The 25,764-nt window shown below is 34.9% G+C and overlaps 1 protein-coding gene across 1 annotated transcript in view; it reads left to right on the top strand.

Annotated features, from left to right (window-relative positions):
• FREM2 (FRAS1 related extracellular matrix 2) overlaps positions 1 to 25,764 on the top strand; it is a 305,213-nt gene that overhangs the window by 223,351 nt on the left and 56,098 nt on the right. Inside the window, exons 7-16 of the mRNA XM_053708413.1 lie at positions 1,413 to 1,562; positions 5,155 to 5,364; positions 8,007 to 8,204; positions 9,765 to 9,929; positions 10,017 to 10,199; positions 15,740 to 15,870; positions 17,800 to 17,958; positions 20,239 to 20,542; positions 20,779 to 20,910; positions 22,104 to 22,435. Of these exons, the coding sequence (XP_053564388.1) occupies positions 1,413 to 1,562; positions 5,155 to 5,364; positions 8,007 to 8,204; positions 9,765 to 9,929; positions 10,017 to 10,199; positions 15,740 to 15,870; positions 17,800 to 17,958; positions 20,239 to 20,542; positions 20,779 to 20,910; positions 22,104 to 22,435 (1,964 nt within the window). The remainder of the gene's footprint in view (positions 1 to 1,412; positions 1,563 to 5,154; positions 5,365 to 8,006; positions 8,205 to 9,764; positions 9,930 to 10,016; positions 10,200 to 15,739; positions 15,871 to 17,799; positions 17,959 to 20,238; positions 20,543 to 20,778; positions 20,911 to 22,103; positions 22,436 to 25,764) is intronic.

Here is a 25,764-nt window from a genome sequence, read left to right as displayed (position 1 = left end):
CAACGCACGTTTCACAGATATGCTGTCAGCTTTTTCAAGGATCTTTGAAAAAGCTGACAGCATATCAGTGAAACGTGCGTTGGATATTACAGGACTTGCAAAGATAAAAGTACAGTACAATACAATATAAAAGACACCAGGCATAGTTTAACAAACAAATACAGGTGGAATTGAGGGCCCTGTTCCTGTGGGAACTTACAATCTAGATGGGTAGGAGGATGAAAAACAGGAGATGGGGACTGCAAAGGTGGGAATGATGTTAGTGTGGAGTTAGATGAGGGCTGCTTTTAGGCAAGTGGAATTCATTTGTTCCTGATTTGGAGATAGGCTCTCCTGAACAAAAAGGTCTTTAGGGAGCATTTAAAGGAGGAAAGGTTAGGGGAAAGTCTGACAGCTCGAGGAAGTGCATTCCAGATGGTTGGTGCTACACAAGAGAATAGTCTAGCATGGGAGGAGGTGATGGTAGAAGATGCAAGGAGCAGTTCATTGTTGAATCTTAGGGGGCGGGCTGGAGTATATTTGTTGATGAGTGAGGAGAGGTGGGGGGGGGGGTTGCGTTGGTAAGGGCTTTGTAGGTTAGGGTGAGAATTTGGAATTTAATTCTGCTGTGAATGGGGAGCCAGTGAAGGGACTCGCAGAGAGGTGCAGCAGATACAGAGCATCAGGAGAGGTGGATTAGCCTACCAGAGGCATTTAGGATGGATTGAAGAGGGGAGAGGTGGGAGAGAGGAAGGCCAGTTAGTAGGTTATTACAGTAGTCAAGTCGGGAAATTACCAGGGAGTTGATTAGCTGTTTAGTAGTTTCAGCACTCAGAAATGGATGCATTTTGGAGATATTGCATAGGTGGTTGCGACAAGATAAAGAGAGCAATTGGATGTGGGGTATGAAGGACAGATTGGAGTCAAGTGTAACTCCTAGGCAGGGGACTTGGGGAGATAGTGGAGTCACCAACAGTGATTGAAACATTAGAAACCAGTGTAGAATTAGAGGGGGGGGGATTAGAAGGAGCTCAGTCTTGGAGATATTGATTTTTAGGTGGTGAGAGGCCATTCAAGAAGAAATGCCAGATAAGCAGACAGTAATGTGAGAAAGGACAGAAGGAGAGAGTGCAGGGGTGGATAGGTAGATCTGAGTATTATCAGCATAGAGGTGAGAGTTGAAGCCATAGCTAGTGATAAGTTTACCCAGTGAGGAAGTATAAATAGAGAAGAGGAGAGGACACAGAACAGATATATACACTCACAGGATTTTCTGGCACACCATTATGCCCCAACAATCACCTATTTGTTATTTTGTGTATATAAATCATCCTTAAGGCCTATCTGTTACTTAGACATTTAAGTAACTTTCCCCTTTGTGTATGTGGTCAAAAAATATCAATGTAAATTAAAATAAAATGCCTCTCTTTCAGAACCTGCATTCTATTTTGGAGATGTGGAATACTTTGTTGATGAAAGTGCTGGCTTCATTGAAGTACGTGTTTGGAGAACTGGTACCGATCTTTCAAAAACTGCAACAGTCACTGTACGGTCACAGAAAACTGAACCTGTGTCAGCAATAGGTGAGCAAAATTAAATTTCTTTAATGTGTTTCTATTTTAATGTTTAAACATTAAATCCTACATTATGCAATGTAGACTCAGAGATTATTATAGGACCACTAAATACAGTATAATTTAATAATTGTCAAGTACACAATAAAATACAATGCAATAGCACCTACTTTGAATCTGAAATGAACAATAGATTATTTTTTGGCAAATTTCAAAGTTAATCCTATTTTCTCTCACCCTGTATCATGTGACAGCCATCAGCCAATCACAAAATGCATATACAAACATACTGTGCCCTTTTTGCACATGCTCGGTAGGAGCTGGAATTTAAGAAAATGTGCATATAAAAAGAATGTACATGTTTTGATAATGGAAGTATATTGGAAAGCAGTTTTTTTTTATTCCATGCTCTATTTGAATCATGAAACTTTAATTATGACACTTTAGTGGTGCTAATGAAAAGAAAAAATAACTATATGGGTAGGAATCAAATGAAAGAGTTGTATAATGGTGCACTGAGTAAGGGAGAAGGGGTATGGAAGAGATCATGAAGGGTAAAGATACAGACAGATTGGCATTACTTAATGCCTTTCCCTTAAAGGGACATGAAACCCAACATGTTTCTTTTATAATTCAGAGAGAGCATGCAATTTTAAACAACTTTCCAATTTATGTCTATTATCCAATTTGCTTGTTCTTATAGTATCCTTTGTTGAAATTCATACCTAGGTAGGCTTAGGAGCAGCAATGCACTACTACTACTGGGAGCTAGCTGCTGTTTGGAGGCTGCACATATATGCCTCTTGGTTCACTTGATGTGTTCAGCTAGTTCCCAGTAGTGCACTTCTGCTCCTTGAACAAAGGATGCCAATATAATGAAGCATATTAGAAGAAAATTGTAAAGTTGTTTTAAATGATATACTCTATCTGAATAATGAAATATGCTTCATGTCTCTTTGAATGGGGAATAAAGTATATACCTACATTGTACAAGGCACATCCATTCAAATGAATTAGAAAACATCAGAATGCCTGGTTATCCTGTGAGTTTCCACTAGCTTTGCACCACATCAACTTCACTAATGTTTTACATTTACAGTTCTTCAGCTGTACTCAAATCCATCAGAAATTGCGTTTTCAGCAGCATTTTGTGTGATTTTAGTATTTGCCTAATTCAAAAGCCTTGCTGTGAGCACCACAGAGTAGCTTCAGCACAGGAAATGTCTTATAAGCAAACATGGGAGGTGGTGATTACAAAAGAGAAGTTGTGAGAAGAACATAGAAAGCATATGATGGAGTTGCTTAGAAAGAAGCTTCAAAGGCTAAAGTCAGAGACTAAGGTCAGGATTTTGAACACTATTGTGCTAGAACAGTGAAGATCTTGTTAAACTGTAGAAGCTAAAACAGAATTGTGATTGGATCAGCTTGTCACGGTCATTTAAAATGGGCTGGAGAGAGGACAACCATGGGTCAGAAGGCCAGAAGAAAGGTGTTGCAGTATTGAAAACAGGAGATAATATAGAGAAAGTGTCTTGATGCCCTCTGGCATTAGGAAGGGACATATAAGGGAGATGTTGGATAGATGCTTGTGAAAGGATTAAGCTAGCGACTTAATTTGAATTGAACTAGAGTGTAGTATGATTGCTAATACAGCAAAGAAAATATGAATTCAGCAGTGATGTTGTGCTAAAAGGTGGGTATTAATAATCAATGTTACATTTTCATTTTCAAGTGATAGAAGCTATCTACCAATAGATATTAGGTAGTCATTTGCTAGCATGATATAGGTCTGAAAGTAATAGGACAGGACAATTTATTATTAAGAATTAGACTCAAATATAATTGTCTGTATAACTATGACAAGGTGTACATATCATTATCGGTTATTGCAGTGTTATTAATAGAATGTTTACATTTATTGCATACATACTGATTATTAGGGATGGGCGAATGTTTCTCAACATTCGAAAAATGAAACAAATTTAACACATTCGTTCGTTCAAATCAAATTTTGAATGTTTACATAACATTCTAACATTCGGTTTTCGAATGTTCTGTTTCGAATTTTATGATTACATTCGAAAATATTCGTTTAGAAAAATTCTAATTTATATATTTGTAATAGTATTTCTAATGCTTTCTTTAAATGTAATATTCGAATTATGCAATATTCGAATTCGAAAAATTCTAATTTATATATTTGTAATAGTATTTCTATAATGCTTTATTTAAATGTAATATTCGAATTATGCAATATTCGATCGAATTAGAAACATTCGAATTGATATATTTGTATCTATTATGTATCAATTTAATAGATTCCCTACTACATGAACTATTGAACTTCTGAATAGTATTTGTTAAATAGAATGTTAAATTTGAAATTTCGAATGTGGAAAACTGTAAATAGCATTCGATTATAGAATTTTTAAGAATATTCGTTCGTATCAACATTCGGATTTGTAATTCGAATTTCGTTAATAACAATCGTTCTAAAATTCGAATTCGGAAATTTAAACATTTGCCCATCCCTACTGATTATGTGAGGGAAATATGGCTAAAACCTATAAAAATAAAGACAATTGTTTAATAAAAAGGATAGCTAGAGAATAATAATCAAATTAAATACTCATTGTAGTAAAACTGAAAGCACAAATTTATAAAAAATGAGGTAACACAATTACCACATTAAACCTGTGTGTGACGCCCATGTGTTTAAGAGGCAATGCTGTGTTATGCTGTCCAAGAACAGAAGATGATTCTTTAATATGTGTCCTTAAAGTAGAGTGTAGACTTGTGCAAATCTCATTATAACCTATTTGTAGTTAACTGTATTTGTAGAATCATATGTTGATATCTAAACCTGTCTTTTGTGGCTCCACGTCAATGATTTTCTTGAATGAGGACAAGTGGATCCATCAAAATAAACAGCTTATTATACCCGTAATCAATATAGTACCAAATATTTAAAGAGACAGTTTAAGTGAAAAAATATATTGTTTAAAAAGATACCTTTACTACCCATTCTCCAGCTTTGCACAAGTAACATTGTTATATTAATATACTTTATTACCTCTAAACCTCTAAATTTCTGGTTATTTCTAAGCCCCACCAGACCTCCTCTTATCCCAGTGCATTTTATTATCTTTTCACAGCCAGACAGTGCTAGTTCATGTGTGCCATATAGATAACATTGGGCTCACTCCTTTGGAGTTATATATGAGTCAGCACGGAATGGATAAAATGCAAGTCTGTAAAAATCACGTAGGCAGTGTGCAGAGGCTTAGATTCAAGGTAATCACAGAGGTAAAAAGTATATTATTTTAACAGTGTTGTTTATACAAAACTGGGGAATGGGTAATAAAGGGATTATCTATCTTTTTAAAGAATAACAAATTTCAAGAAAACTGTCCCTTTAAGAAGAAAACTACTGGACTATGCAAATTACAATTAGTTGAATGCTTTTTATCAGGATATTTGAAAAATAAAACAGTATTTATTCTGTTGTAAAGTTTTTGTCTACATAATAAGATGATGTAACATATAAAATGACACAAATTAAATGATTTCCACTGACTCGCTTCTATGCTTTCCTTTTCAGCTAGCACTGACTATGTAGGTATAAGCCGTAATCTGGATTTTGCCCCCGGTGTCAACATGCAGTCTTTCCGCGTAGTCATTCTGGATGACTTGGGTCAGCCGGTGCTAGAGGGAATAGAAAAATTTGAGCTTGTGCTGCGTATGCCAATGAATGCCGTCCTTGGAGAACCAAGCAAAGCAACAGTTTTTATCAATGACACTATCTCTGACTGTAAGTGTTTCTTCTATTTATAACTAAATTGCAATGCCTGGATAGATCACTAGTATTTCAAAGAAGGAAGCTCGGGGCTTTTTATAAAGTAAGTAAGTAATGGTCCAGCATTATCAAGGTCAGAATATTCCAAAAACCTTTGAACAATTTTTTTTCTTTCTTTTATAAAATGCGGGCATCATAAAAAAAAAATCATATTATTTATTCTGATTAATGGTATAATAAACAGCTTCATATTGGATGGCCAGTCGCCATTAGATGGCATTGTATGTGACATATGAAATATTTAAAGGGACAGTGTATTCAAAAACACAAATGTGTTCTTGTTAAATAAAGCATTATATGTTGGTAAACTTTGCAATATACATTAATTACACATTTTGCAGCTAAAGCTCCTAAAAATAAAAAAAGACCTTGGTGTGTTTTTAGTGCTTATGTATATGTACGTACTATTCACTTACAGCAGGGCTAGCGGATTTCCCACACTCCCTAACTGGGAGTCACTATGTAAAGTAAATAGCGGATTTAAGTAGTACACTTTTGTTTTTGAGTACACTGTGCTTTTAAGTAAAAGCTCTTTGACGTTAGCAGGAAATTCATGTGGTATTCATATGTATATATAGCACACTGGCTAATACACACGTGTCCCTCAGTGCTATAGGTTTAAAGAAACAAGCCATCATAACGTCAGCAAGAAAAAGCAGCTTTACTGAAAATAGAAACATCTGTATTGTTTGTTTTTTTGTTTTTGTTTTTAAATAATAAAAAGGGAAAAAATAGGCCTTTTAAATTAAACAAACAAATGGCCAGATTACGAGTTTTGCGTTAGGAGCTGTGCGGTGCTAATGAGCAGTTTTTTGTCACCGCTCACTTACCTACAGCGCTGGTATTACGGATTTTTATAAACCCAGCGTTAAAAGGCAAGAAGTGAGCGTAGAGCAAAATTGTGCTCCATGCCGCACTTCAATACCAGCGCTGCTTAAGTCAGCGGTGAGCTGGTCGTACGTGCTTGTGCACGATTTCCCCATAGACATCAATGGGGAGAGCCAACTGAGGAAAAGTCTAACACCTGCCAAAAAGCAGCGTAAAACTCAGTAACGCAGCCCCATTGATTCCTATGGGGAAACACATATTATGTTTACACCTAACACCCTAGCATGAACCCCGAGTCTAAACACCACTAATCTTACATTTATTAACCCCTAATCTGCCGCCCCCGACATTGCCGACACCTACATTATATTTATTAACCCTTAATCTGCCGCTCCGGACATCGCCAACACTTACATTATACTTATTAACCCCTAATCTGCTGCCCCCAACATCAGCAACACCTACATTATATTTATTAACCCCTAATCTGCCGCCTCCAATGTCGCTGCAACCTACCTACACTTATTAACCCCTAATCTGCCGTCCCCAACGTCGCCGCCACTATATTACATTTATTAACCCCTAAACCTAAGTCTAACCCTAACCCTAACACTCCCTAATTGAAATATAATTTAAATAAATCTAAATAAAATTCCTATCATTATCTTCATTATTCCTATTCAAAACTAAATTCTTACCTATAAAATAAACCCTAAGATAGCTACAATATAATTAATAGTTACATTGTAGCTAGTTTAGGTTTTATTTTTATTTTACAGGCAAGTTTGTATTTATTTTAACTAGGTAGAATAGTTATTAAATAGTTATTAACTATTTAATAACTACCTAGCTAAAATAAATACAAATTTACCTGTAAAATAAAACCTAACCTAAGTTACACTAACACCTAACCTTACACTACAATTAAATAAATTACCTACATTAAATACAATTAAATAAATTAAATTATCTAAATCACAAAAATCCCCCACTAAATTACAGAAAATAAAAAACAAAAGAGCCCCCCCAAAATAAAAAAAAGCCTAGCCTAAACTAAACTACCAATAGCCCTTAAAATGGCCTTTTGCAGGGCATTGCCCCAAAGAAATCAGCCAAAGAATTCTATCAGCCAATCGGAATCTAAAGGACGACGGGTGGAATATTAGGGGTTAATATTGCGGAATATTAGGGGTTAATATTGCGGAATATTAGGGGTTAATATTATTTAACTAGTGTTTGCGAGGCGGGAGTGCAGCGGTTTAGGGGTTAATATGTTTATTCTAGTGGCGGTGATGTCCGGAGCAGCAGATTAAGGGTTAAAATTTTATTATAGTCTTTGCGATTCGGGAGGGCCTCGGTTTAGGGGTTAATAGGTAGTTTATGGGTGTTAGTGTACTTTTTAGCACTTTAGTTATGAGTTTTATGCTACAGCGTTGTAGTGTAAAACTCATAACTACTGACTTTAAAATGCGTTATGGATCTTGTCGTATAGGGTGTACCGCTCACTTTTTGGCCTTCCAGGACAGACTCATAATACCGGCGCTATGGAAGTCCCATAGAAAAAAGGGTTTACAAAGTTTACATAAGTCGGTTTCCGGTAAGGCCAAAAAAGTGTGTGGGGCCCCTAAACCTGCAGACTCATATAGCAGCGGTAGTGAAAAAGCAGCGTTAGGACCTGTTAACTCTGCTTTTTTACCTTAACACAAAACTCGTAATCTAGCCGAAAGAAAATATCACATTCATATAAAACCTTGTTGCTTTTTTCTCAGTGCCAAAAGTGCAGTTCCGTGAACCGGTGTACATTGGCAATGAAAAGGATGGACAGATAACTGCAATTGTATATAGGAGTGGGGATATCAACCACAAGTCCTCGGTACGCTGCTACACACGTCAGGGCTCAGCACAAGTTATGATGGACTTTGAAGAACGTCCAAACACGGATAGCTCTATCATTACATTTCTTCCAGGTATGAATGTGCATGTTTTTTTTTCATGTATGTTTTTTTTTCATGTCTTAACACAAGTATATATATATATATAATAAATACTGAAAAACTCAAACAGCATATAATGTCAAAGATGTTTAAATACCTTGGTAAATGTTTAGATGGATGGGCTTAGAAACCCTCTTAAAAGACATTATTGTTTTCTCTGTCTTAAAGGGACAGTCAACACCAGAATTGTTGTTGTTTTAAAAGATAGATAATCCCTTAATTACCAATTCCCCAGTTTTGTATAAACAACACAGTTATAATTATACACGTTTTACCTCTGTAATTACCTTGTATCTAAGCCTCAGAAGATTGCCCCCTTATTTCAGTTCTTTTTGACTGACTTGCATTTTAGCCATTCAGAGCTGTCTCCATGGTAAATTCCTGTGCATGAGCTCAATGTTATCTATATGAGACACGTGAACTAGTGCCCTCTAGTGGTGAAAAACTATCAAAATGCATTTAGATTAGTGGCGGCCTTCAAGGTCTAAGAAATTAGCATATGAACCTCCTAGGTTTAGCTTTCAACTAAGAATACCAAGAGAACAAAGCAAAATTGATGATAAAAGTAAATTGGAAACTTATTTAAAATTACATGCCCTATTTGAAACATGAAAGTTATTTTTGGACTTGATTGTCCCTTTAATAAAACTATGTGCTATGGAAGAATACGTTGAACAGGGTTTCATATCTAAATTATAACAATTTCTCCTCTTTATACTAAGTGTGGTGGGGTTGGCTTGTGTATAATTAGGTTTCATAAAAAATAATGTTTAAGGCTTGACAGTGAAATATTATTGTTATTATAATGCTTATAATTATTGTTATTATCTTTATTTGTAAGGCAACAACAGATACTGCAGTTCTATATGCAGGAATTATAAAAATTAAAGACTAGACAGGGATAGGCAGAATAAAACAGGATTAGAAGACTCTGTTCCCTAGAGAGGTTACCATCTATTCTAAGATTTACTCCTGAAATAGTTTAAGTAAGAATGTGAAATAATGCAATTATGATTTAATTTTAAATATGAAACATTAAGATATATTTTTACATTTTCAAATTAAAAAAACTTTATTGACATTCTTTGGTGGTTACCTGTAGCAGCACATTTATCCAGAGGGGAGAGGGCTTTAATGTAACCCCTATTCCCCACCTATTTGTCCCAGAGGTACATATGACCCTTAATTTTAAAAAAATCAGACTTCTGATACACATTTTTAATGCATTAAATGTAAAAGTTTTTTAATTAAGCTTATTTTTAGGTGGTTTGTAGCATTTAACTTTCTTTGATAATCACTTAATTTGACATTTTTTTATATAAAAATATATATTATATATATACTGTGTGTATATATATATATATATATATATATATATATAAATAAATTCTAGTAAAAAATAACTGCTGTGTGACCTCTCATTACTACTGTGTGATCCCTCATTATAAAAGTTGTTGATAGTGTGGTATATGCACATAGGTGAATAATGCCTACAAAGTCATTTTGTATTTAACACATTAAATGTACTTATAGGTGAGATAGAACGCCCATGCACTGTTGTGCTGATGGATGACTCTATCCATGAAGAAGAAGAAGAGCTCAGACTTGTACTTGGATCTCCAAAAAGTAACTCACCATTTGGTGCCTCAATTGGTGAACTAAATGAAACCTTGATCAAGATTAAAGACGATGCCGACAGTAAGAAACCTATTATCTTTTACGTAGAACCTTATATATAAGATATTTACATGCCCAGTTACTATCTGCCCTGTTTTATCTTTTTAGAGGCAATAATTAAGTTTGGAGATACCAAGTTTAGCGTGAGTGAACCAAAGGAACCCGGGCAAATTGTTATTGTCAAAATTCCTGTAATTCGCCTGGGAGACACATCAAAGGTTTCCATTGTGCGAGTACACACAAAGGACGGCTCTGCCACCTCTGGGGAAGATTATAATCCTGTGTCAGAAGGTACTTCTCATTTCTTTTTACATGGGCACTAATCAGTATACATAGCAAAATGTACACACTTATCTAAAGCAAAAACTGATACTTAAATAGTATTTACAGACCCTTTACACAAAGGATCATTAATCAATATTTATGAACATAGTACATCTATCTGACTGTGGATAAATTATATTAAATTATATTTTATATTGTTTATTTGCATTTAATTTTTTTTAAGACTGTAATAATGAAACTTAAAAAAATATATATTTAAAATGTGCATAAAACATAATATAAGAAACATGAAAAGATGTATATATATATATTGATTAATTGCTATTAGTTTTACATGTATAGGACAGCTTATTTTAGATATAATTTTATACAGCACTAAGACATAATAATAGCAGCAACAGTACTGTGAATTGTGTAGTCAGTACATATTTCTCAGGAGTCTACTGGTAACATCACTAGGGTCACAAATATGCATTAATGTGGGAGCTTTTCCTAACAAACTCTCTTGACCTTATACAATCACCTCTTTGAGGAAGGGATCTATCCTTTGCACATCGTGGTATTTACAAATAATCACTTGGATATTGGTTCCGGTCCACTGATTGTGTTTAGACAGTCTCCCACAGTAAAGGAAATGATTTAACCTTAGTGAAAATGTTCCCAGAAAGTACAAATTAGTTTTTAATTTGCTTTTTCATACAACTCTATAAATAAATCTTCAAGTAAATGGTGTAATATGATATTCTATAGCATTATTGAATATTTATTATATATATATTTTAATATTTAATATATATTTTCAAGTTTGTTGGGGTTGCAAACGTTGAAATAAAACTAGCTTCTCTCATTAAAAACAGCTGCATCTAAGATATAGTAATACAACTATTATACAAGGTTAATATGAATTTTCCTGCCATTCTTAAATTATATTTAGTTTATATCAAATACAAAGCAGATATCAGAGCAGTCAGTCTACTAATAGTGTTGTATACATTATATTTTCTATCAGTTTAAAGAGTTGTTTAATATTTTGCCAGTCTATATTTGAAAGTAAAAAAAGACACCTTCATCTGAGAGCGTGCATGTGTCGTGAGCACTATATGACAGCAGTGTTTGCAGCAATGTTTATTACGCATATAGTGATAAAGACAAGTGCACATTTCTGAGCCTACCTCAGTATGCTGTCATGTAAAGGGGCTAAGATACAAAGAGAAACAGGTAAATTTGGTCATAATAATAAACTGGAAACTTTATCGAAATTATGAAAGTTTAATTCTGTCATGTTCCTTTAAAGCATACTTGACTATACAAACCAGTTGCAGAAGAGATTACCTCTGCTTTTAGGATCTTTAAATGTATATTAAAAGCCTCTTGATTTGAGTACAAATTGTGCTTTATCGCATTCTCCCAAAAGGCAAAATCTATAACTTAGCTGGTTTAGGCAATTTGCAGCACTTATTTGTTTTGCAGCATTTGGCCTCTGTAGGGAGCGAGAGACAAGCACAATTTAAAGGGACAGTAAAAACTAGTTATAGTTAATGAAACAACTTTGCAGTACATTTATTTTGCCCCTTTTCATGTCATTTAGTGCTGAAAATAGTGCAATTTCTAATTCTCAGAACTTGAAATGAACCCTGCTGATTCTCAAGACTTATTTGTCTCTAATTGGCTTTATCAGATAACAACTGCAAAACAATATGCTTAATACTAACTTTATAACCGTGACTAGTCTTGTTGTCTGTGGACTAAAGCCCAGATTGGTAACTGCAAACAAAGCAAATGGTGGCAGTGTTTTGCTGTTGAAAAATAGACGTAGTAAAAGGATGTTAATTTTTAAAAAACATTAAGAGTTGGCTGATATGTTATTCTATAGCAACAGTCCCTTTAACACAAAAGTAGGAGTTGTGATTACGCATCTACTTCATAGGGTTTTTGGTACTTTAATATTTTGTTATTTAACAACCTTTTACATGGAGCTTGATAAATATGGAGCTTGATAAATATGCAGGCTCGCCAGAAATAGCAGTTATGAAGCAGCAGTCACAAAGACCGCTGCTCCATAACCTGTCCGCCTTCTCTGAGCAGGCGGACAGACATCACCGGAAATCAACCCGATCGAGTACGACCGGGTTGATTGACACCTCCCTGCTGGCGGCCTATTGGCCGCGAGTCTGCAGGGGGCGGCGTTGCACCAGCAGCTCTTGTGAGCTGCTGGTGCAATGCTGAATACGGCGAGCGTATTGCTCGCCGTATATAGCGAGGTCTGTCGGACCTGATCCGCACTGTCGGATCAGGTCCGACAGACCTTGATAATTAGAGGCCATTGTGTTAACCGTATATTCTGGCACTAAAACCTTAAAATCATTAGTAGAATGTCTTTACAGTTAAAGATGAATGACCCATTGTATGAACAAGGAACAAAGACAACATAATTTATGTTGTGTCTAAATACAAAATCCTGAATTAATATGTATTTAACTTCACAGAATCTGAAGTTATATATCTTGGTGGAGATGCCTTATTTCTTCTTATCAATGACAATGCTTGATAGAATCTTCTTTTGAGTGAAAATACATAGAAAAAATGATTTATTAATATGTAGTATATTGATGATTAAAAAATAATAAAAAATATATATATATTGGCTTGAAAAAGGGTTGTTAAAACTGTTCATTTTCTCAGCACAGAAACATGTTTTATAAAAGGAAAACAAAATTAATACATTTTAAAATGAAAAAAACTTTTTCTACACCTTGGTCTGACAGCACCTCACATCATCCAAGAATATTACTCCAGCCAAAAATATGCTAATTTTCTGAACAGTTCACTTTTAAGAATCTAACACCTAGATTTAGAGTTCTGCGTTAGGGTTAAAAAGCAGCGTTAAGGGGTCCTAACACTGCTTTTTTACGCCCGCTGGTATTTAGAGTCAGGCAGGAAAGGGTATACCACTCACTTTCTTTCCGCGAATTGAGGCTACCGCAGATCCCCTTACATCAATTGCGTATCCTATCTTTTCTATGGGATTTGCCTAACGCTGGTATTACGAGTCTTGGAAGAAGTGAGCGGTAGAGTCTCTACCGACAAGATTCCAACCGCAAAAAAAAGTCTGTAGTTGAGAGTTTTATGGGCTAACGCGAGAAACATAAAGCTCTTAACTACTGTGCTATAAAGTACACTAACACCCATAAACTACCTATGAACCCCTAAACCGAGGTCCCCTCACATCGCAAACCCTATTATAATTTTTTTTAAAACCTAATCTGCCACTCCGGACACAGCCCCTATCATCGATGACACCTACCTACACTTATTAACCCCTAATCTGCCAACCGGACCTCGCCGCCACTATAATAAATGTATTATCCCCTAAACTGCCGCACTCCCGCCTCGCAAACACTATAATAAATTGTATGAACACCTAATCTGCCCTCCCTAACATCGCCGCCACCTACCTACAATTATTAACCCCTAATCTCCCACCCCCAACGTCGCCGCTACTATTATAAAGTTATTAATCCCTAAACCTAAGTCTAACCCTTTCCCTAACACCCCCCTAAGTTAAATATAATTTAAATAAAACGAACTAAATTTACTATAATTAAATAAATTATTCCAATTTAAAACTAAATGCTTACCTATAAAATAAACCCTAAGATAGCTACAATATAACTAATAGTTCCATTGTAGCTATTTTAGGATTTATATTTATTTTACAGGCAACTTTGTATTTATTTTAACTAGGTACAATAGCTATTAAATAGTTAATAACTATTTAATAGCTACCTAGTTAAAATAATTACAAAATTAACTGTAAAATAAATCCTAACCAAAGTTACAAATACACCTAACACTACATTATCAATAAATTAATTACATTAATTACCTACAATTAGCTAAACTAAAATACAATTAAATAAACTAAACTATAATACAAAAATACCAAACACTAAATTACAGAAAATAAAAAAAAATACAAAAAAGTTTAAACTAATTACACCTAATCTAAGCCCCCTAATAAAATAAAAAAGCCCCCCAAAATAATAAAATGCCCTTCCCTATCCTAAATTACAAAGTAATCAGTTCTTTTACCAGCCTTTAAAAAGGGCTTTTTGCGGGGCAATGCCCCAAAGTAATCAGCTCTTTTACCTGTAAATAAAAATACAATACCCCCCCCAACATTACAACCCACCACCCACATACCCCTACTCTAAAACCCACCCAAACCCCCCTTAAAAAAAACTAACACTAACCCCTTGAAGATCTCCCTACCTTGAGTCGTCTTCACTCAGCCAAGCCAAATTCTTCATCCAAGCGGGGCAGAAGAGGTCCTCCATCCGATTGAAGTCTTCATCCAAGTGGCATCTTCTATCTTCATCCATCCAGAGCAGAGCGGCAGCATCCTGAAGACCTCCGACGTGGAACATCCATCCTGGCCAACGACTGAATGATGAATGACGGTTCCTTTAATGACATCATCCAAGATGGCGTCCCTCGAATTCCGATTGGCTGATAGGATTCTATCAGCCAATCGGAATTAAGGTAGGAAAATCAGCCAATCAGATTGAAGTTCAATCCGATTGGTTGATCCAATCAGCCAATCGGATTGACCTTGCATTCTATTGGCTGATCGGAACAGCCAATAGAATGCAAGGTCAATCTGATTGGCTGATTGGATCAGCCAGTCGGATTGAACTTCAATCTGATTGGCTGATTGAATCAGCCAATCAGATTTTTCCTACCTTAATTCCGATTGGCTGATAGAACGGTGCTTTTTTGCAGGTGTTAGGTTTTTTTTCAGCCAGCTCAGCCCCATTGTTTCCTATGGGGATATCGTGCACGAGCACGTTTTTCAAGCTTACCGCTACCATAGGCAACGCTGGTATTGAGGGTTGAAGTGGAGATAAATTATGCTCAATGCTCCCTTTTCTGAGGCTAACGCAGACATTCAGACAACTCGTAATACCAGCGTTGGCTTAAGGGTGCGCTGGAAAAAAAAGCCTTGTTAGCACCGCGGGTTTTTACTGACAAAACTCTAAATCTAGGCGTAAGTTATTCACTTAAATCTTTTCTCTCTGGTTTAGTTATAAATATAGTAAAACCGTCATTCTACATTTAAATTTTGTGTAAAGATTTATATTTTGTGTAATAAATTAAGCCACATGTACATTTATGCATTGCTTTTTATTTACATCCAAAAGAGACATTTTAAAATGTATTGCAGTTTTAGAAATAAATAAATACATTATTTTCCTCTCAGTAGGGATGGGTTGAGTTGTACAAAACTTGCCCTTCCTGATATTCTGAAAAACAATTTAAAAAAAATTGATAACTATTTCTACATGTAAAAGCATTGTAACATGTTTAAATAATGCCATTTCTTATGGAAGATTGAATATTTTGAGTGTAATATCCCTCTAATTATATTACAGAAATATTTATTAAATGAAACACACAAAGTTAAAGCTCAAATGTATTTTTTTTTACATATGTAAAAATCCATTAAAGTCATGATTTCATGGTAAATTAATCAATTCATTTTGCAGAAATTGAATTTAAGGAAGGAGAAACTCAGCACGTTGTAGAAATTGAAGTTCTTTATGATGGGGCAAGAGAGATGAGGGAAGCTTTTACTGTGCATCTTAAACCTGACGAGAACATGGTTGCAGAAATACAGGTAACGTGCAGTAGTAAGGTATTTCATTTATCTTTTTTATTTTTATATATAAATATATATATATATATATATATATTATTATTATTATACTTTATTTATTAAGCGCCAACATATTCCGCAGCGCTGTCCATGGATACAATTCATTTAAATAAAACAATACAAAACTTGTAAGATACAGGACAAAATTTACAAACACATACAGGAGGGATTGAGGGCCCTATTCCCGTGGGAATTTACAATCTAGAAGATATATATATATATATATATATATATATATATATGCTATTTTTGTATGCATTTTTTAGCTATAAATATTTTAGCAACCATATTCTAGATTCAATAATTAAAACAATCAGTTACCCTTGCTGCACTTGCATATAGTTTGTCTCACCAAATCTTGTATAAAAGGAAATAAACAAATTATAAACAATTTCACAGTCCCACGGAGTAGAAATGTAGGCAGGGAGAGATAAATGGATTTAAAAGTCAATTTATTATACTTGCATTAAGAACATAAACAGCACAGATCACAGAGACCACAGCTGACGCGTTTCCTGCCTCACTGGCAGTTAATCAGAGCTGCAAAGCACCGACAAGTCCTTTCACTCGTTTCATTCCTTCATTCACAGCAGCTTGGAGTTTTCTCCGGGTGCTGTCTTCGTCATGGATACGGACCTTCTTATTAGTCATTCCCGTCACATAATTGAGTCCGTATTGGTCCATTCGTTTTCATTCATATGAAGTGTATTAAGACAGTAGTGTCACTAGAACTGCTTATTTAATGTTAAATGCCGACAGCGTAAGCTGTCGGCATTCAGCGATGTCTGAGCCGATCATGTCGGACAGACCGATGATAAATCGGCCCCATAGTCTGAATTTTACCTGCATGACTAAATAAATTCTTAATATGAATATAGAAATAAAGGTCATGTTATAGTGAAACAAATTTTAAAGAAATGAGTGTTTAAAAATCAGTCCTAGCCGCTTCAGTTTCTGAGTTTGCTATACAATCATTTATGTAAAAATAGGCTATATATTTTTCATTCCGTGTGAAACTCCTAATTAGATGAGATATGTTGAGTTTAAATATTAGTATTCAGCATTCTGAATTGTTTAAATGTAATACAACATAAACTAAGATAATTTTTTACCTGATGTGAGAACTTCAAGTTTTGATGGTTTTTAGCAGTGTTGAAATTTTTTTTTTAAGCAATTATACTTATTTTGTTACTTTACAGCAGTTTCAATCCATTTTACTATATTTTGACAGTGAGATTTATGCAAGAGTTTGACTAATTTTGAAGGTTTTGCCAAGTTTCATGAACAGTGGGAGAAGTAGCCAGAACAGACTTCAATAGTGGAAAAAAAATGTCCTTCATGAATGCAAGATAAATCTTCCAAGGGCTAAACTAGAATTAATAATTCTGTATTGGCCTATAAAGAAATATTCACTATATATTTAAAGAGCATTTCATTATTACTTTGGACGAACAGATCATAGACCATATTATTTCTTCTATTTTTCACAAATTAAAGTTCATTACAAATATCATTCATATCATGAAATGTCATTTACAAGCTAGAAAGAATAAATAATAATGTGGTGTGGCAGAGAGGCACCATGGGCTTCTGTGTAGAAGTATTATTTTAAGCATCCTATTGAATGAAAGTGGTAACTATATTTATTTAGGAATTCATTTCTGAGTATTTCCCATCATACATAGTGCTGATTATATGCTAACAGCTGGACACTTTCTAACCATATGGCATAGTTCATCAAAGAAACTAATCTGCTACTGACAGAAATATTCTCAATGTTCTAAATCTATTTATGGTAGTCACACAAATAGTAGTGTATTATAAAATCTTGGATTTGTTGTATTATCATTATTAAAATTGTTCTATGTTTTAATTTTAAATTAATTCCAGATGACCAAGGCCATTGTCTACATTGAAGAAATGAATAGTATGGCCGATGTCACTTTCCCTTCTGTTCCCCAAGTGGTCTCTCTTCTGATATATGATGACACATCAAGAGTTAAAGAGAGTCCCAATCCTGTGTCTGGCTATCCTGTTGCTTGTATTACAGTGAGTATTATTTATGTAAAATTGCTGCCCAGGCATAAATCAAATGGGATTTATTTTTTGTAAGGTTTGGAAGAGAGATCTGCATTTTACATGCCATGGAACTTTGAGCAATACATATTGCATACTGAAAGTTCCCAGGTACTTCTGCTTGCTTTCAATTCACTAGCAAAAAATATCTGTCGGTTTGCTGATGCCAACTGTGAAGCAGAATATATTTGTATAAAACACAGACATTTTTTTTCTAAATTAAGGACAAATTACCTCTACTAGTTATGAAGAAAATGGGATGTTAGTGAGGTGTCTGTAATATCTGGAGGTAATTTCATACCAAATAAAGTATATATATGCATCACAGATAGGGCAGTCCAAAGAGAAGGATTCAAGAAAAAAAGAGAAGGCTGAACAAAAAATTAAATGGTGGCAATAGATATCAGAGGTCAGAGTCTGAAAGATGTTAGGCCCAGAAGTAAGTGGATAATTACCAGCTGCAATAGGTGCAAGCAACAATCAGCAGATAGAGCAATGGCCAATGGTCTGCTGGTAATGGTTAGCAGGTACACTAGTTGGTAATTGTATGTAGTTACAGAAATGGGTAATAGTCTACAGGTACAGCAGTGTGTAATTATCAGAACATCCAGCAACAGGTACTGACCAACCAGCAGATACAGGATTGAGAACAGCAGGTAATAGTTAGCATTAGCAGTATCGGGTAAATGCCAGCAGGTACAGCAGTGGGTAATGACCAGCAGCTAATAGTTAGCATTAGCATAGCAGTATCGGGTAAATGTAGTGTTAGTGGTATGGGAGGCCAGAGGTTGAGAGGTTAATAACTTTAGTATAGTGGCGGCGACATTGTGGGCGGCAGATTAGGGGTTAATAAGTGTTTGTAGGTGGCGGTGATGTTAGGGGCAGCAGGTTAGGGGTTAATAACTGTATGTAGGTGGCGGCGATGTTGGGGACGGCAGATTAGGGGTTAATAACATTATGTAAGGGGCGGCGATGTTAGGGGCAGCAGATTATAGGTGTTTAGACTCTGGGTTTATGTGAGGGTGTTAGGTTTAAACGTAACTTTTTATTTCCCCATAGACATCAATGGGGCTGCGTTATGGGGCTTTTCTTTCCGCAATCGCAGGTGTTAGACTTTTTTTGCTGGCTCTCCCCATTGATGTCTATGGGGAAATCATCCACGAGCACGTCAAAGCAGCACTTGTATTTGGGTGCGGTATGGAGCGCAACGCCACCATATCGCCCGCGCAAGCCTGCTTTTTTAAAACTTGTAATAGCAGCGCTATAGGGAGGTTAAATAACGCTGCTTTTGTGACGGTCGTTAAAATCCCTATATCGCTCAAAACTCGTAATCTAGCTGAATGTTATTACCTGACCATCCTGTAAGGTCTACAGTGTGTCTCAGAGGGAAGATTCCCCATTGGTAGTTGTTTACATTATGTAATGAGAAACCTGACCATGGAGTTTATCAATATTATGCGCCAAAGCATTATTTAACCTTCAAGTGGTTGAGACTAGCACTCCAAAATGTAAAGATAATAAGTCCCAATGTAGGGTGCCAGCTACTAGGGGATCCTTTTCCACTTACCCAAGGGTATAAAGTAGAACAAAAGAAAAGTGCTGCACTCCTTGATAATTTCAATTGTGAAAAGCTTTTATTCAGCCATTACAGCAATGTTTTGGGGCTCCTGCCCTTTTGTTAAGTTTGATTGCTGTGATGGCTAAATAAAGTTTTTTTCACATTTGAAATTATTAGAGTGCAGCATTTTTCTTTTGTTCTACATTATTTACCCTTTATGCACATGTAAAATTTCTTTATAATTACATTTTATTTGACATTAGGCTAATATTTAACTTAAAGGGACAGTCAACTTAAAAATTACCGTATTTGCTCGATTATAAGACAAGGTCGTTTTTTGTCTTATAATTGAGCAAATACAGTATTTGTTTAAAAAGATAGATGATCCCTTTATTGGCTATTCCCAGGTTTTGCATAACAAACACTGTTATATTAATATACTTCTTACTTCTATGATTACCTGTACCTTAGCCACTGCACACTGCCCCTTATCTCAGTGCTTTTTACATTCTTGCATTTTAGCCTATCAGTGCTGGTTCTTGCATAACCATTATCATTCTCCATGGTTATGCAAAGCTGAAGAATTGGTAGTAAAGGTGTTATCTAGCTTTTTTAAAAGTAGATTGTCAAATGTCCTTTTTAAAAAAACATTTAAATTCTTCTAAAACTGATGTTTATATTATATTTTCTTATAGGCTTGCAATCCTAAATATTCGGACTATGACAAAACTGGTTCCATATGCACTAGTGAGAATATAAATGACACCTTGACTCGATACCGTTGGCTAGTTAGTGCTCCTACTGGCTTGGATGGGGTGACCAGCCCGATGAGAGAGGTGGACTTTGATACATTTTTCACTTCTTCTAAAACTATTACATTGGATTCCATTTACTTTCAAGCTGGTTCCCGTGTACAGTGTGCAGCCCGTGCTGTGAACACAGATGGAAATGAAGGCTTAGAGCTTATGAGTCCAATTGTAGCAATAAGCACAGAGGAAGGTGAGTGAAATGTATAGTGAAGTGTACATAATATAATATTGTTTAAGGCATATGCCCTAAATTACATTATAATTATTAATCCTGGGTTTTCCATGGATTCCTGTAAATCTGCTCTTATTAGCTTTATCATCAATGTAAGTGGTAAGTTTTCCTTTTGTGTGACATAGGTACCTAAAACTGTGTATAATAAACTTCATTGTTAATTATTTTTTTGTGTTTTTCCTCTTACTCTGTAGGTCTTTGCCAGCCTAGAGTACCTGGGGTGGTTGGTGCAGAGCCATTTTCTGCTAAAATGCGCTACACTGGACCTGAAGATGCAGATCATCCTAATCTCATTAAAGTGACCATAACATTGCCTCACATTGATGGTAAGAGGAAGTAGTTCTTCATGCGTGTTATTAACATACTGTACTAGGGCAGATATGTCTATTAGAACAGGGACACTGCCTTTCTAGCTTTCTTTATATCAAACCATATATGTTATTTCATTTTTAAAGTTATATTCTATTCAAACTTAAAATGTACATCATTGCAATGCAGTTTTGATCAAAAGTAGCAAATCTAATAGCAAATATTCCTCTGGTAAAGTCTACTACTGTATGAGTGGTAGCTTATACAATATTTGTGACCTGCAAAGTAAATATCCATGGTTCCATGCACCTGCGTACAAAGGCTGTGACTGCTTAGAGAGCTAATGGTGGCACAATATGAGTCATCAGTAATACATATTGAATCTCTGCTAGTTCTCTGAGCAGGTGAAGTCTCTGAATGTGTGTGTCACAAGCACAGTAAAAGCTATCATTGGTGTTTATGATATATGTAATTTCCCTGGGCTTAAAGTAATAATAAGTAATATATATGTGAAGCACTGCATATAAATCTAGGCAGTGCACATACATATTATATTGTGTATTGTTATGTGTATATTGCAATAATCAATGTTGAAATGTACAGCCGGGGCAGGGGGTGGATAGCTGCTTGCAAGGAATATCAATTCTACTGTAAAAAATCATTTCCATATCAATGATTGCAAGAATTCCTGCATATGCAATATCTGTGTACTGTGTAGATTCACATGCAGTACTTCATAATACATTCATTACTGTCATTTTAAAGCGTTGTCTTTCTCTTTCCTATGGGTTAATATCACTGCAGGATAATTAATCTGTTTAAAGTGATGGTAAATCCTAGAGTTTCAAATACCCAGTGGCGTTTTAAAAAAGTCTAGTGGCTCTGGCAGCCCACTGCACTGCTCATTTTTTCAGTGAAGTGATATTTCCATCTCTTAGCCAATAGCCATCATGAATTAAGGTGGCCTTTATTTTTGTGATGGTTTTTGAAACATTAGGATTTATCATCACTTTAAGATTTGCAAATTGGGCTTATACTTGCAACCAATTGTCCTCCCATTTCTCTTTCCATTATTTCCCTGTGTGCTACCCCTGTTAAGTGCTTACTGGATCCAATGGTTCCATCAGGACACATTATAGAGTCTGCCCTGCTTCAAATATTGGTATGCAATTGTGCTACTAAGTTTATAACATATTTGATTTTTTTATAGGGATGATGCCAGTTGTTTCTACTAGAGAATTGTCTAACTTTGAACTTACACTGAGTCCTGATGGCACCAGAGTTGGAAACCACAAATGTTCCAACCTTCTAGATTACAATGAAGTCAGAACTCGTCATGGGTTTTTGACTGATGCAACCAAGAACCCAAATGTAATTGGGGAGACCTCACCTTACCAATATAGCACACAACTCAGAGGCCCCAATACTTTACGTTTCTACCGAAATCTCAACCTGGAGGCCTGCCTGTGGGATTTTACAAGCTATTATGATATGTCCGAGCTGTTAACTGAATGTGGTGGCACTATTGGCACAGATGGACAGGTTAGTACTATAAAACTTTAGTTCATCAGAAATATTAAAGGGACAGTATACTGTAAAATAGTTTTTCCCTTAATGTGTTTACAATTGCTTTTTTTACCAACTGCAGAGTAAAAAATGTATGAAAATTAGCTTTTTAAGGCTTATTTGTGTATATTAAAGCTCTGATTTTGTGTTTTGAAGACACAACCTAATAAAATGGGTTGAGCTTGTAGGTATAATCAGATCTCATTACTGTATCACATTGTGTACATATACCTGCTTCTTTATCTTATATCTGTCCATAAAACAATCACCAGTACTTGCAGAGAACAATGGAAAATCAACATTTTATTACCTTATCTCTGCTATATCTCACTGGGAGTGTAATCTCTTCTGCTGGCTGTGTTTACAAAGCTTATCTATAGCTGGTACGCACGGCCACAAACTTTCAGAATAGGTGGGGATACCAAATGCTAAATCAACAATTTCAAAAGCCAATATAAGGGTAAAGGAGCTACTTGTAAACAATTTAATACACTCCAGGTAAAGTGGATCATTGGGAACAAATTAAAGGGGAGAAATTTTTTGAGTAAACTGTCCCTTTAAGTGTATTTACATTTTGCAATGACAGAAATCTTACTGAATGTTATAACTTAAAGATACCTAAAAGTACAGTAAGGGAATGATCTACTATGTTAGAACATTTTTATATTGTTTTGTTGCTTGCATGTAAAGTTAAAGTTAATATTAGCTCCAATATAGCAATGCACTACTGGTCCATAGCTGGACACAGTCAGTGAGCAAATTATGAGAGGCATAAAAGCATAGCTACGTTAAGCTATGTTCAACTCTGGAGAAGAAATACATTGCTGCTCTGGAGCTGACTTTAACTAAGTGCTTAAATGTTAAAAACAAGTATGTGTGAGATTGGTCGACTCACCCTTCCCCAAAGAAAAGTTGTGAAAAAACAAAACAAAAAATGCTGTGCAAAAAATATAAATATTAGTTATAATTAATATGTATTATTGGCATAAAAGTAGAATGTAAGTATCTTGTAAAGATAAATTTATATATTGTTTAAACCATTTTTTTCTCACCTCAAGACATTTAAAACAAATGTCTAAAGCTGTGACTTGATAAATGATCCAGCAGTGTGTAATCATAACATCAAAAGCTGTGATCTGGCTAAATGCCATGTTGTCATTGGCTTGCTCACTCTCAGAGCAACTTGTTCTTCCATATTATTTGTACTTTTAATTTTATACATTTTAAGGTTTAAACATTTTGTGCTTATGTTACCTGAAGGATAGAGGTCTTACCACAAAGCTGTGACCTGCCAACTGACTTTTGTGTTGGAAAACGTCAGGTGAAGTTAGTTAAGCTTGGCTGCATCAAGTTGGCCAGATGAGTTCTTTCATATTATTTATACATTATTCAATTTAAAACATTTTGGGCCAGATTACAAGAGGCGCGCTAACAGTTACGCGCAAGGAAAAAGTTTTTTTTTGTGGGTGTTTGCGACAGTCGGATTTATCACTCGTGTTACAAGTTAAAAGGAAACGTGATCACTTGAGTGCAATTAAAGTTAACGTGTAGGGATAGAGCGTCCTAAGATTTCTGGTTAACTGTTTCACGAAACAAAAAAGTGTCACAAAACACATTAAAAAAAAATTGCACAAAAAAAAATATAATGGCTCAAAGATATGAAGTTTCAGGTGTTAGGGGGGAAAAAAGGCAGGCAAAGGGCTTTAACATAGAGATACATTCATATACATGTCTAAATATGTACATGTCTGTATGTATATGTATATATATTTATTTATTTATATATATATGTATATATATATATGTTTATATGTGTGTACATATGTGTTTATGTATCTATATGTGTATATATATATATGTTTATATGTATGTACATATGTGTTTATGTATCTATATGTGTATATATATATATATGTTTATATGTGTGTACATATGTGTTTATGTATCTATATGTGCATATATATATTTACACATATAAACACATATACAAATATATATAAGTGCATCGAACCCTTTGCAGTTAAGTAGATGAAAACATGAAAAATCATATTTATGCAATGTTCATATTTAATAAAGTTTTATATTGTGTATTTATCTATATATATAGGTATAGATATATATTGTACCAAAATACCGACAGTTATATCTAGAAAAATTTATTTATTAATAAATAGAACATATTCTTCTATGTGAAGAACATTGGAATGTGAAATATTCATATTTTCATGCCAGGTTAGCGCACTTAAGAATTTACGATTGGGTTTGTGCACGATTAGGGTGTTAGGTTTTCTTACAATTTTTTGCTTCATTGACTTAAATGGGGAGAATACATTAACGTGCACGATATCCTAAGTTCGATTTTTTGCGCACATCAGGTTAGGTCTCATGAAAAAACAGTTAACTTTCAACTTGTAATACAAGCGCTACCCAGCGCATGCAAAAAGCTTACTTCTAGCAGAGTTAGCACGGGAGCGATAAATAATGCTTCACTTGTAATCCGGTCCTTTGTGTTTGCATTACTTGAACCTTAAAGGTTTATCTACAAATCTATGGCCTGCCAACTGACTTTTGCATTAGAAAAGTCAGATGAAGTGGTAGTATCAAGTTGGCCAAAATTCTACCTACAAAACTTTGTGCTATCTAAAATGTAAACCAACTTTCACCAGCTTATAGGGACATCAAACCCAAACATTTTCCTTCATAATTCAGATAAAGCATATGATTTTAAACAACTTTCCAGTTTACGTTTATTATTTAAGTTGCTTTGTTCTCTTGGTTAGCGTTGTTGAAGAGCATACCTAGGTAGCCTCAGGAGCTGGGAGCTAACTGCTGATTGGTGGCTACACATATATGCCTCTTTTGATTGGCTTACCAATGTTTTCAGTTAGCTCTCATTAGTGCATTGCTGCTCCTTCAATAAATCGATAATAGATGTAAACTTGAAAGTTGTTTAAAATCGTATGCTGTATCTGAATCATGAAAGAAAAAATTTGAGTTTCATATATATATGTTTATATGTGTGTACATATGTGTTTATGTATCTATATGTGCATATATATATTTACACATATAAACACATATACAAATATATATAAGTGCAACGAACCCTTTGCAGTTAAGTAGATGAAAACATGAAAAATCATATTTATGCAATGTTCATATTTAATAAAGTTTTATATTGTGTATTTATCTATATATATAGGTATAGATATATATTGTACCAAAATACCGACAGTTATATCTAGAAAAATTTATTTATTAATAAATAGAACATATTCTTCTATGTGAAGAACATTGGAATGTGA

The sequence above is a fragment of the Bombina bombina genome, chromosome 3 (genome assembly GCF_027579735.1).
Source record: "Bombina bombina isolate aBomBom1 chromosome 3, aBomBom1.pri, whole genome shotgun sequence".
Classification (NCBI taxonomy): Eukaryota; Metazoa; Chordata; class Amphibia; order Anura; family Bombinatoridae; genus Bombina; species Bombina bombina.
The sequence above is the reverse complement of the archived record's forward strand: the minus strand, read 5'-3'. Positions and strand labels throughout refer to the sequence as shown.